The sequence below is a fragment of the Mytilus edulis genome, chromosome 9 (genome assembly GCF_963676685.1).
Source record: "Mytilus edulis chromosome 9, xbMytEdul2.2, whole genome shotgun sequence".
Classification (NCBI taxonomy): domain Eukaryota; kingdom Metazoa; phylum Mollusca; class Bivalvia; order Mytilida; family Mytilidae; genus Mytilus; species Mytilus edulis.
In genome coordinates, this window is record NC_092352.1 from 38,255,823 (window position 1) to 38,270,291 (window position 14,469).

General features: G+C 31.6%; 1 protein-coding gene across 3 annotated transcripts in view; it reads left to right on the top strand.

The window, feature by feature from the left end:
- The window catches only part of LOC139489702 (rap1 GTPase-GDP dissociation stimulator 1-B-like), a 64,419-nt gene extending 52,785 nt beyond the window's left edge, over positions 1 to 11,634 (top strand). Inside the window, exons 13-16 of one of the 3 annotated variants that reach the window (XM_071276413.1) lie at positions 2,210 to 2,386; positions 3,326 to 3,454; positions 4,405 to 4,479; positions 7,684 to 11,634. In XM_071276413.1, coding sequence (XP_071132514.1) covers positions 2,210 to 2,386; positions 3,326 to 3,454; positions 4,405 to 4,479; positions 7,684 to 7,820 — 518 coding nt within the window. In that variant the 3' untranslated portion in view covers positions 7,821 to 11,634. Of the gene's footprint in view, positions 1 to 2,209; positions 2,387 to 3,325; positions 3,455 to 4,404; positions 4,480 to 6,548; positions 6,576 to 7,683 lie in introns of all 3 variants that reach the window. The other 2 variants (XM_071276414.1, XM_071276415.1) reach the window with 2 other exon arrangements.
- Positions 11,635 to 14,469: the final 2,835 nt, after the last annotated feature.

The window sequence follows — 14,469 nt, forward strand, 5'->3', positions numbered from 1 at the left end:
TCGAAAGAAAAACATAACATTTTTGTTTTAAAAGATAAACACAAAATGGTTTTTGTTAAACAATCGGTAATTTCTGTATTTTATAAGTATAATTAAAAATTATGCACTTTTTATTCCGAAATAACTCAATATTTATCAAATGTTCATGAATAGAGTAAAAAACGTCATTTTTTGCTGCATGCTTTTCAAAATTAAAAAAATTGCGCTATTTACAGTTTTATAAAATTTGGGTCACATAATCTCCTTGCAAAATGAAACAAATTGCTGTTTTAAAAAATAGGGGTCCATGCACTCGTTTTCAAATTAAATCAGTTTGAATGATAAAAATCAGTCGAAAAATGCATCTTTTCCCGATATGTCAGAGTTTGACGTCGCGAAAATATCATTTTACGTTAGCAACGTCATTACATTCCCTGTAACTGTATCGTATGCCCTCAAAGGAAAAGAATGTCAACATTGAAAGTGAAACAAAGGTAAATAATTTGATTGATTGGTTCAATCCACAAAAAAAATTCTTATAAAGGTTAAAATGACAATAAACTTAAATTTTTAATCTATAATACAAAATTTACCAGACCTATGCAAAGCTACATCTTATTGAGACTATGCCCTGTAAATTGTTTATTTAATACTTTTGATAGTTTGGAAAAATGTTTTACATTGTTACAAATAAAATATGAAAATTTGAGTGAAATTGGTGAACATGAATTTGGCAGCTAGTGCCCCTCTAAAGATTCTAGAGTTATGCCCTTTATAAATCGAAATGTTGCAAAAATTTTAGTTTCAGTTCTGTAACTTAAGTTTGCCCCAACCAAATATTATGAAACCTATACACATTACTTATTACCACAAAACTCAGATCAAGTACAAATTTGGGTATCGTCATTTTTATTGTTCTTGAGTTATGTCCCTTTATATCACAGCAAAAATTGCATACCCGTTTTTCATGCGTAAAACAGGCGTTTTACGTATGTTATAAAACGTACGTAAAACGCATATTGAGGACCACGCATGTAAAACGCCCGTTTGAAACGTATGAATTACGTATGTTAAACGCACGTAATACGTGCGTGAGCGTAAAACAGGCGTTAAATATTACGTATTACGCCCGTTTTATGGGTAAACGCATGTTAAACGCCTGTTAAGTTCTAGCAAATCATGCCTTTTACGTATGTTTTTTTTTATCCCCAACACCCGTTTTACATATGTTTTTTTTTATCTTTAACATCTGTTTTACATATGTTTTTGCTGGTCCTCAACACCTGTTATACCACTATTTTTTTGTTTTCTGTCCTCAACAGCTGTTTTATGTATGATTTTTCTTTTTCCTCAAAACCTGTTTCACCTCTGATTAAGTTCCTCAACACCAGTTTCTCATTATTTTTTTTTTCTCCACCTATTATATGTATGTTTTTTCTTTGTGCTTTCTTTTTTGGTACTTTGGAAATGCACAATAACTTTAAACTGATAATCTAAACCCAACTTGTTAACACTGTATTGTTTCTTAGTTAACATTACTAATCAATATTCAGTGTAAATCCTACACTTTAGCTATAGCAACTATTTTTTTTTAATTTGTATTGAAATAAATATTTTTCTAACTAAGGAATGACTGTAATATTTTTTCTGTCTATGAAATAACATAAAAAATGTGGTGCACACTGAATAACGCTCGTACACAGCACAAATTGCATACCCGTTTTTCATAACAAAATAAAGTCAGCCAATCAGAAGATGTACGTGTTACATTCAAAGTTAAATTATTGTTAATTAAATTCATTCACATTAATTTTACTTAGTAACAAGTCCAATAAGCAATGCTAGTTTTTCAATATGTGATTGTGTTTGTTTCAAAAATAAAAATAGAATACAAATGTCCACTTGAAGGAAATATAAAATAAAACTTTTCAGATTTCAGATGTAACGTCTTATTTCAGCTAATAGTAATCTACACAGTTTGTGCATGGTATATGTATTTTGGTATACAAGAATAAAAAGTTCATGGAATTTAGTTAGTTCATATAATTGAGAGAGCATTTCTAAATGGTGAGGCATATTCCAAATTTAATCCAATGTACTTGAAATATTTGCTGCATAATAATTAAGACAACAATAACATTATGGTGAATGGGAAAGAAAATTTTGATATTTTTCGTGTTCAATATGATACAGCATTAAGATTGAAAATTGTATTGATTTATATTTTTAGGAGAAGCTTCTAGAATGTTGACATGGTTAATAAAAAATGGAAGATCCACTGAACTAATGAGAAACATTGTTAGGGAAGATGGAGTTCTGCCATTGGTTACCATGGTTGCATCAGAGCATATTGTAATGCAGAATGAAGCCCTCATGGCCTTGACATTAATAGCATCAACTATATTAGGTAAATATTTACTTCTGATAATTTTAGAGGACTCAACATGGGAAAGTGTAACAATAATTCTAAAAAAACAGCAGTATGTTATCAAAAGAATACTAGACATGATTCAAATTGTAAAGAAAGAGAAGTGAGAGATTCCAACAGGATATTCAAATTGATAAATCAAAAACAAACTGGAAATGCAATAACAAAAAATTAAATAAAAATACCAGGCGACAAACAACAGTATTATAAACACAACGTTGAAATCTAAAGACTAAGCAACACAAACCCCACCAAAAACCAGGGTGATCTGAGGTGTTTCAGAAAGGTAAGCAGATCCTGCTCCACATGTGGCACTCATTACCTACAAACCTTGTAATAAGTCTTATTTAGTAAGTCACATTGGAGGAAAAGAGGAAGGGAATGTGGTTTATACCATTTGGAACATATCCTTTGTCATCTGTGAAACAGATATTCCATAACAGTCAACTAATTCATGATGGTGTCCATAAAATTTTTGAAAGGTAGATTTCAACTTCACCACTTGAGCCTTTTGGTTTAATAGCTTCCTTAACTTCTAAGCAGCAATACTTTATCAAAGAAATTATGATAGGAAATGCAAACTGTGGAATATATATCAACTGGGAGATATATTCTCTATATGCACTTAACTGCTGGCATGTTGCTAGGATTAGTTTAAACAATGTTTACCCTTTTAATACATCTCCAGTCTTTTTACTCGTACTATAAATTGAGAATGGAAAATGGGGAATGTGTCAAAGTGACAACAACCTGACCAAAAAGCAGAAAGTCATAATAACATAATCATGGTAACATCAGAAATTTACCGAAAAAAACACAAATTTGAAATTTATCTAATAAACAGTGATTGTGTTTTCTTTTTAGCAAAGCAAATGTTTTTTTAATTTTATTGATATTGAATTTTCTCCCTGTATTTAGCTGATGCAGCTCTCCAGTTGAAGGAAGCAGAACTAGCTGAGACAATCATTAATTTATTAGGAAATCCAGACGTCATTCCAGAAATACTGTGTAATACACTTACACTCACTAAAACTGTGTGTGAAGCAGGTTAGTAAGGGGACATAACCCAACTTTTAACCAGAATTTTAAATATGTTTTGGTGCGAGACTTCTTTTATCATTTTAAGCAAGTACATAAGTATAACAATACATACTGTGACTGCATTGAGAACAAAACACAACTGTACAGATCAAACCAGCTTCTCTTTTCACAAAAAAATCAAGTGTAAAATTACACTTACCTTAAGTCAAACACATTTCAGTATAACTTATGATAAGCTTTAATGGTAAGAGTTTTTGTGAAAAGAGTCTTAATACTATAAATCACACATTTATACTTCTTATAGTGTTGCAATTCTTTTGTCAAAAACTCTTGTGATGAAACAATAATAAACTTTAAATGTAAGATGTATGTATTATTCTATGGTTTGACCTTTAATTTGTATTTCCGTATACATCTTTTTCTCCCTGTTTCTTGACACTGCCTTTTCTTAAAATAATAAATAGGAGCAATCCAAACCATTTTTCTTGTTAGTGGTCAATTCTTTTCAGGAGCTATTTCTAGAAAAATGTTAACAGAGAACAAATAAAACACAAAGACAGTATTGTAGTCATTTATTTTCATCAATTTAGGGATTTATGTAGGTTTGACAATCACCGACGTAGTTTTGACCAGGAAATTCACTCCTGACCACTTTTCTCGAGCTTGGATTTTTCCTCTGGTCGCTGGATCTCGCTTATAAGTCGGTACCCCTCTCTGGATTCTGAATTTTACTTCCAAACTTCCGACTTATAAGCGAGTATCTACGGTAATATCTATACACAAGTAGCATGCAGCGATGCTAAATCCGAAAAAATTAAATAAATTTAGCCAGATTTCCATTGTAAGGGAAATAACTAAGTCTAATTTTGTATTTCTGGCTACACCACCCTTCTCACAGTTAATACCATGTGGTTCTATTGTAAGGGAGATAACTCAGTATAATTTTGTATTTCTAGCTACACCACCATTCTCACAGTTAATACCATGTGGTGGTTTGTTTATGTGTTCAGGATCACTGTCTGATATGCAAAGTATGATGGTGTTGTCAAAATTCACTTCTTTTAGTTGTCTCATATTTTATTTTCTGTTATATTTTGGGCTGTGCAAGTTGTTTTTTTCTGTTTACTTTTATTTTACTCTTCTTACTGGACTTTTGTATGTGTAGAAATAATAGAAAATGTGAACTCTAAGACAAATTTTTAATACAAATAAAATCATATTTGTAAATTTGAAATTAGGGACATATATTTGGGGAAGAAAACACCTTTCTTTATATCTATGCAATCAACAGCATGCAGTTTTGAAAATTGTGTTTAAAATAAAAAGGAAGTTTGTCAAATAAATGCCTGTATGTATGTAATTTATTAGGACTTTCTTTTGCAATAGTGGTGTCAAAGATCAGCTTTGTCTGCATGTTGTCATAGTCTCACTTATAAAGTTCTATTTGCACTTCAATCACTTTGTCCTGAGTTTGTTTGTTGGTTTGATTGTCAGTCCTGCGTTTGTCTATTGGTTTGATTGTCCATTTTTAGCTCACCTGGCCTGAAGCGCCAAGTGAGCTTTTCTCATCACTTGGCGTCCGTCGTCTGTCGTCCGTCGTCGTCCTTAACTTTTTACATTTTGAACTTCTTCTAGAGAACCACTGAATGGAATGAAACCAAACATGGCATGAATGTTTCTTATGAGGTGCTGACCAAGTGTTGTTACTGTGTAGCCGATCCATCATCCAAGATGGCAGCCAGCAGGGGACTTAGTTTAACATAGGACCCTATGGGAAATGCATACAAATGACTTCTTTTAGAGAACCACTGAATGGAATGAAACCAAACATGGCATGAATGTTCCTTATGAGGTGTTGACAAAATGTTGTTACTTTGTAGCCGATCCATCATCCAAGATGGCCGCCAGCGGGGGACTTAGATTAACATAGGACCCTATGGGAAATGCATACAAATGACTTCTTTAAGAGAACCAATGAATGGAATGAAACCAAACATAGCATAAATGTTCTTTATGAGATGGTGACCAAGTGTTGCTACTTTGTAGCCTATCCATCATCCAAGATGGCCACCAGTGGGGGACTTAGTTTAACATAGGACCCTATGGGAAATACATACAAATGTCTTCTTTTAGTGAACCACTGAATGGACTGAAACCAAACATAGCATGAATATTCCTAATGAGATGCTGACCAAGTGTTGTTACTTTGTTGTCATTGCAACATCCAAGATGGCCGCCAGTGGGGGGACTTAGGTTAACATAGGACCCTATGGAAAATGCATACAAATGTCTTCTTTTAAAGAACCACTGGATAGAATGAAACCAAACATGGCATGAATGTTCCTAATGAGATGCTTACCAAGTGTTGTTACTTTGTAGCCAATCCATCATCCAAGATGGCCGACAGTGGGGGCACTTAGTTTAACATAGGACCCTATGGGAAATACATACAAATTTCTTCTTTAAATGAACCACTACAATGGAATGAAACCAAACATAGCATGAATGTTCCTGATGAGATGCTGACCAAGTGTTGTTACTTTGTAGCCGATCCATCATTCAAGATGGCTGCCAGTGAGGGGCTTAGTTTAACATGGGACCCTATGGGAAATGCATACAAAAGTCTTCTTTTAGAGAACCACTGAATTGAATGAAACCAAACATAGCATGAATGCTCCTTTCCTAATCAGGTGCTGGCCAAGTGTTGTTAATTTGTAGCCAAATTTTATCTTTTTTTATATGATAAATTTACAAAACCCAAGTAGAGTCAGGTGAGCGATACCGGCTCTTGAGAGCCTCTAGTTTATTTGTTTTCCTTATTTCCTAGTCTACATTTAATCTTTAGATATTTTTAGTAATGTCCTTTAATTGACTTTGAGATCTTTCATGCAGTATCTTGCCTTCTGAGGAAATTTGATTTTTTTGGAATTTTGTTGTCAATTTAAATAGTGGTATTTACTTAACATTATATTTAATTCTGGTTTATTTTTTTGTTTGTTTGGTCAGAAATACAAATGTATCTTCACCTATTTTGCATTTTGATAGTTTTTATATTCAATAGTTAAGAAAAGATTTGTTTTCTCTTTCTTTGTGTATGAAGTATTAGAAAGTATTTTGCTGATTTGCAGTAAGTAGTTTGATTAGCAGACATATATAAGCTGATATATGGTTCTAAATAACAAACTTATAAGAAGGGACTGCTTTGCTAATAAAATGTGCGCAAAGAATCTACAGAAATCGTTTAATGCTGAAAGCTTTCCTCTTGCAGAAAAATGATTTTGGTTTTAAGTTGGCATCGCTCCTGGTACTGTAAACCAAGAAAAAATCATTAAACTCTACATCACGAAGTAAACTTGTGCCAAATTCTAAAGTTCTTTTTTATAGATTCTGGATTCTTTGTTAATATTTTAAAGGTTTTTGTGTGTGACTTTAAACATTTGTTAGCATGAAATTGTGTCTATTGGTGTGCTGTCTGTTATTAAATATTTGATTTTTGTCTTTCATCAAACTAATTATATAAGTATTACAGAAAAAAATAAAAATGAAAAAATGCATACAAAAATTAAGGCAAGTGAGCTACAAAACTCAATGGTTGCTTAGGCTCTTTTTGGAATATATTTGAATATATATTTTATATGACTCATTATTTTGGTACTTGAATGAAAAGTGAAAAATAATCACTGTCTAAGGTTTACTTTCTTCATGATATACACAATAGTGTAAGAAAAAAGTGTCTTATTAAATGAAAAAAAAAATTAAATGCTAGAAGCCCAAACCTCAAAAATCAGATATGGTATAAAAGGTGCTTTAATGTTTTTAAAATGATAAAAAAAGGGTATATCAATGCTTCAACATTTATAATGCAACTAAAGGATCTTTATTGGCTGAAGGTTTTAAATGCTTCCATTGACATGTAAACCTGTATTTGGAACTTTTGTTGTATAGGTTTATGGAAATTTTGTTTTATAGGAAAATTTGCAATTGAGCATCTAATTTGCTGTTTATAAAAACATTGAAAACACAAAAATATGTCATTACACATAAAGTTTTCATCATAAAATATTTCATAAATTTTTAAAACGATCCAACTTTACTGAATTCTTAAGCATTATTTAATTTGTTTATATGAATTGTTTACAAGAAGTTTATGGGCTATGTTGTAATATCACCATTGGTGATGAAAAAAAAATGTACACCTGTCTTTTAAAGCAATGAATTATCCTGTTTAATTTCAGAAAATTTAAAAGATGAAATAATGAACTCAGGATTAACCAATATTGTCAAAAGTTTGAAGGAGCATAAAGATGAGAAAGTTAGAGAAAGTGCTAGCAAAGTATTGACAGTGATTGAAGAAATGCCCCTAGAACGATGATACTGAACTGGGATACAGTCCAGTGGGGTAATGCCCTGATCTGTTACCTCAGGCCAGGAACCAAGCTCAAAGATATTTTTGTGTTTGTGATACTTTAAACTGTCATCTGGGGCATGTTGGATGATGATTTAAGACTGATGTGATGAATTGTAAATTTTTTTAATTAGGAATAAACTGTTATTAATTTGTATATAACTAACACTGGTAAAACTTAAAGTCATTTCAAATGTGTCCCATCACTGCTTTGTGAAATTCTGGAGTTTTTACATGTGAAACTCTATGGAAAATATACAAATGTTCAGTTTTTTAAGGTTCTTTGCTTGTCTGACCTATGTGGTCTTAAAATATGATCAGATTGCATCCAAATTCCATTTTCTTTCATTTATACACCCTTTCATTTTTTATCTGTTTCATACTGAGAAGTAAACATTAAATAGAATAAACAGTACTTTTAAAGCTGGTTTTTTAGCCATAGTATCATTCATGCCTTCAATATTGTGCGCATACAGGCTCATCAACAAAATTGAACAATGACATCATAAAAAATGAAGAATAAACAAACCAGGCATACTTTTATTTTGTAAATTATGTTAAGCATTTTTTTATTAACTGATAAAAGTGCAAAAGTTATTCTATGATCTAAAAACCTATTGTTGATTTTCAAGCTTTTATTATCTTTGTTGATTTGTACAATTGTTCATAAGGTAAATATTAAGCACTGTGTGTAAGTTATGTTGCCAAACACTGTTGTACATCATATGCAAAGCAAATTACAATCATTGTTAAATATTTGTTTTTCCAGGCAGTCAACTCGCCATTTCAGAATCTAAAGCATTATGGGTAATGACATTGTTCCTACCTGAAATGAAAATAACATCAGATTATTGGTTGAGTATTCATGGTTTAGAATTGGTTTAACCAATCACAATTTTTTGCTGTATGCTTTTGAAAATATTACCCAGGATACATTAGATTCTGAAACAGCAAGTTTTGAATGTTATGTTTTGTATGTACTGTTGTTAGTTATGGTTAATATTTATAGAATAACTAATCAAAGAAGTCAAATAGAGAAAAATATTCAATGAGTGACCGAAAAACACATTAATTCACGAATGCCCATAGCGCATGAGTTAATTATTAGTGTTGTTCGGTCACGAGTTGAATATTTTTCAATATTTGAATTCTTTAATTAGTTATTCTTTTTATTACATTGGCAAATGGCTTTTTTTAAAGGAATTCATGTAAAACATGTAAAGAACTATATCTTTTTTCTACGCATTCACAATTTGTTTTGATCCGCCTTTACCAACGTCTTACAACGCCTATTGTTATATGACGTCAGAGAGTGAAATAACCACGTTTATTTCACATGTGAAATTATCGGTTTATATTTAACTGGGAAATCAATGTAATTTATTGCAACCAATGTAATAATTTAAATTATTTGTATGCCAACCGCTAAGAGAGCAGATTTTAGGAAACATCTCTTTGGTGTTTTCCATGTCTTATGCACTTACGGGTAAATCTTACAGTAAATATATCATAATTTTTGGTGACAATTTTTGTGGCTTTTGTTGTTCTTTAAAACTGCATAATACCTAAATGACATACATAATTTCTAGTTTCTATTTATTATACTTATTCTTTTTGTGCAATTTATAAAACATCGAATTCAAGAACCTGATTATTTTTTTTTCAGAAAATCATTTTGAGTTATTATATTTCATGTTACAATGCAAGATTTTGATTGGTTAATAAGAGGGTGATAATTTGTTCTATTACATGGCTATTACTTATTTCATTATTATTTACTGAACAAATTTGTTCCCTCATTATTGAATGTGATTGTCATACAATTATTATTTTTGACTGGTTACCTTCCATGTTTTGTTTTACACAATGTTAAGTGTGCCAAAATTGTTTGAAATGGTGATAACTGCATAATCAGTTACAAATATATTCATATTTATTCCCTCTCTCACTTAGGTCAACTAGTATTTGTACATAGGAAGTTTATAACTATCCACTGTCAATTTAAAAATGCCTCGATGATTTTGATCTCATATTATGCTTTTGTGACTGAAATTTAATATTTTGGAGGATGTTTTGTTTGTGATTTGCTTTGAAGTAGAATATGTTCATCATGTTTCAATTGGACTTAGTTGTCATGGTCTATTGGCTATAATAAGCTTTAGTCGTGTTTTTTCTATAACTATGCTTGACAGTTTACACTTTGTGTGTGCATTAATTGTATAGAATACATGACGGTCTGCCATTTGTTATGTGGCCTTTACCTCATAATCATGCTCAGATGATGAGATAGTTATTTATCATTTCTCTTTCTCAAAAAAGTCTATTTGACCAGCCAACGTTAGTTGGTATGTGAAATAATTGTATGTGGTGCTTGACCATATTAAAGGACACTTGACCACGACCTTGATTTGTTTGTTTATTAATATTTAAAGAACATTTATATTGTTTTTTTTCAAAGACTGTTTGCAGATAAGGCATTTCAATCTGTTAACTTTCTTGTGTATCTGAATTTGCAACAATTTACTACTAACACACCAAAAATGTTGAATAAAGCATATTCTGAATTTAAGGATTATGTCCCCCTTGGTTCATAAATGAAGACAGGCAAAAGGATTTAATGATATTGGTTTTTAAAGTTGTGACACAAACATGTAAACTGTGTTTATTTTATAGAATAAATAATATTAAAGTTTTGGAGTAAAAATACCAAAATTGATAGGAAGACTGGTTTAAATTATTTGCTGTTAGAGAGAAATGTGAAGTTGTACAGTTAAATATTTAATTGTTAGCCATAGAAGTATTTTAATCATTTTGTCCATGAATAGACCAAGATGTTAATTTTGCCAAAAGTTTTGGTTCTGATGCATTGCAAATATTTGTTCATGTCTTTTGTGTTCAAGTGTGGATCTAGGGGGTTCAAGGGGTACAACTTTGTAAAGGGTGTTCCAGCTTAATTTTCATTGAATATTTTCCTGATATAAAATAACTTATAGTTTTAAAGAGAAAAATGTATTACAACACCCAGGACTCCTCCCCTTTTCTGTCTGGATCTACCACTGGTGTTCAAATCTTACTAGTGTTTATTTTTCTTTTTCTGTCTTTAAAAAAGTTTGTAGTTGCCAAATTTATTTTATTTTTTGTACTAAAATAATTTTGTATGTTGTGATTTACATTTTCTTATATTTTCAGCTAATATTATTGTTCTAAGGTGCAACATGAGCTATTGCCTGCTTTTGCTTGGCATCTGTTAACCACTGTTCATTTTTTATTTTATTTTTCTTATCTGTAGGATTTATTGGAATTAACCCATTGCTCAAGATGAACTTTGAAATTTATTATTGAATTCACTTGGACAAAGCAATATTGCCTTCATGACCTAAAGTCGAGGACATACCGGTAGTTAAAATGTACCAAAAAAATCACTAATTCCTGCTAACTCCATTAAACTAAAAATACTGCAGGGTGATTTAAATCCTTCAATTCAGGTTAGTGTCGAACACCATCAACTATCTCTTTAAGAATAGAAAATTTTGATAGAAATCAAATTATACCACTGTTTTCTCAAGCACTGTTGAACAAATCACAACTTCATGTTTGGTCAGCAGCTTGACAAAGATGTGTTGTAATATGTGATTTCGTTGAAGTCTGTCAAACATCTACTGCAGCTTTGCTGATACTTTAAGTTAAATGAAAATACATAGTTTTGTGAGTTACTAAAATTGTCACACTTTTCTCAAAAACTACTGTAAAATGGAGAATGGAAATGGGAAAATTGTCAAAACACAAAAACCCACCCAAGAGCAGAAAACAGCCCAAGGTAACTAAAGGGTCTTCAACACAGTGAGAACATTCTGCAACCAGAGGTAGGCTTCAGATGGCCCTATACAAAAATATGTACTTGTTGAGTGAAAATGGACATCACACTTAACTCTAAAAAATATATATGAACTAAAATTTAAGAAGTTGAAAATGTGTTAATAGGATTTTTTCAAGTAAATCAAGGGATAGAATTTGGTAGGCTATGGACTTTGCCACTTGACCTTTTTCTAAAATTTATTCTGAAACCAGTTTGCAAACTAGAAACCATTCCCCTCAACCTTACAGTGGCAATTCATCCAGAGAAACCAAAAAATGGGACCATTGATAAAAAAAGCTTAAATACAGATATATGATGTGTTTTGTTATCTTAATGAAAGAGGAAGGTAGATTATATCTGGTTTGTTTTGTTTAATAAATGCAATTTTGAATTCCATTAAATTGTATGCTCACAATTTGCACATATATATTGTACGGTAGCAAGGTAACAAAGTGCAGTATTTATGTTTTGTATAATATAGATTTTAAAAAAAGTATCATGACTTATTTTGTATCTCTTCATCAAATTAGTTGCACATCTAAGGTGATTGTGAAATATCTCATTGCCTATAAATTTGGACTTTTATAGTTGACTTTTATGTTGCTTAAGTTTTAGCTTTACACTTTGTGTTTTTATCTTTTGGTTGTTTTTCGTATTTTGTGAAGGCATTGTCTTTTCAATTTATGAGTTTGAATATCCCTTTAGTATTTTTCACCTCTCTCTAATATTATTCTAATTGAAGTTTTGTCAACTGTTTTTAAATATGATAGGATAAGCATCTTTCTGAACTAATACCTTCATGATTGATTGATTGATTGTTGGTTGCTTAACGTCCAGTGGCAAATATTTCATGCATATTCAGGACGATCTTCATGATTGAAGTTTGTACCTCCCTTATGTCCATTGTCTTTGAACCTATCTCAAGAATCAATGCCTGCTTAACTTCACATATTCTACACATAGTCTTTTATTTCACTATTAGTTACAGATCAACTATACATGGTTTAAAGAATCATTGTAAGATGTGCATATAGCCTAGACAGGATTGAACTAATTTTACCCCATTTTCTTGGTTCATTGATCAAGTTAAGATTTTTTATATAAGTTAGAGTCTTGTTTGAATAACGGTATACTACTTCTGCCTTTATTTAGTATAAGTCATAGGTCAACTATCTTTGATCTGTAGTATGATGCCCATTATGTCGGTTAGCTAAGAAAGATACACCTCATGCTCAAATGCAATGCACTGAAACCTGAGAGATATAAGCATTTAACAACACTTAAATCATATGTGGCCAACAACATAGGCAATGAAATATTTAACAACACTTAAATCATATGTGACCAACAACATAGGCAATGAAATATTTAACAACACTTAAATCATATGTGACCAACAACATAGGCAATGAAATATTTAACAACACTTAAATCATATGTGGCCAACAACATAGGCAATGAGATATTTAACAACACTTAAATCATATGTGGCCAACAACATAGGCAATGAAATATTTAACAACACTTAAATCATATGTGGCCAACAACATAGGCAATGAAATATTTAACAACACTTAAATCATATGTGGCCAACAACATAGGCAATGAGATAATCATGTGTCCAACTACATAGGCAATGAGATATTTAACAACACTTAAATCATATGTGGCCAACAACATAGGCAATGAGATAATCATATGTGGTCAACAACATAGGCAATGAGATAATCATATGTGGCCAACATCATAGGCAATGAGATATTTAACAACACTTAAATCATATGTGGCCAACAACATAGGCAATGAGATTATCATATGTTGCCAACAACATAGGCAATGCGATAATCATATGTGGCCAACATCATAGGCAATGAGATATTTAACAACACTTAAATCATATGTGGCCAACAACATAGGCAATCAGATAATCATATGTGGTCAACAACATAGGCAATCAGATAATCATATGTTGCCAACAACATAGGCAATGAGATAATCATATGTGGCCAACATCATAGGCAATGAAATATTTAACAACACTTAAATCATATGTGGCCAACAACATAGGCAATGAGATAATCATATGTTGCCAACAACATAGGCAATGAGATAATCATATGTTGCCAACAACATAGGCAATGAGATAAGCATATGTGGCCAACAACATAGGCAATGAGATATTTAACAACACTTAAATCATATGTGGCCAACAACATAGGCAATGAGATAATCATTTGTGGCCAACAACATAGGCAATGAGATAATCATGTGGCCAACTACATAGGCAATGAGATATTTAACAACACTTAAATCATATGTGTCCAACAACATAGGCAATGAGATAATCATATGTTGCCAACAACATAGGCAATGAGATAATCATTTGTGGCCAACATCATAGGCAATGAGATATTTAACAACACTTAAATAATATGTGGCCAACAACATAGGCAATCGGATAATCATATGTGGTCAACAACATAGGCAATGAGATAATCATATGTTGCCAACAACATAGGCAATGAGATAATCATATGTGGCCAACAGCATAGGCAATGAGATATTTAACAACACTTAAATCATATGTGGCCAACAACATAGGCAATGAGATAATCATATAATGCCAACAACATAGGCAATGAGATAATCATATGTGGCCAACATCATAGGCAATGAGATATTTAACAACACTTTATTCATATGTGGCCAACAACATAGGCAATGAGATAATCATATGTTGCCAACAACATAGGCAATGAG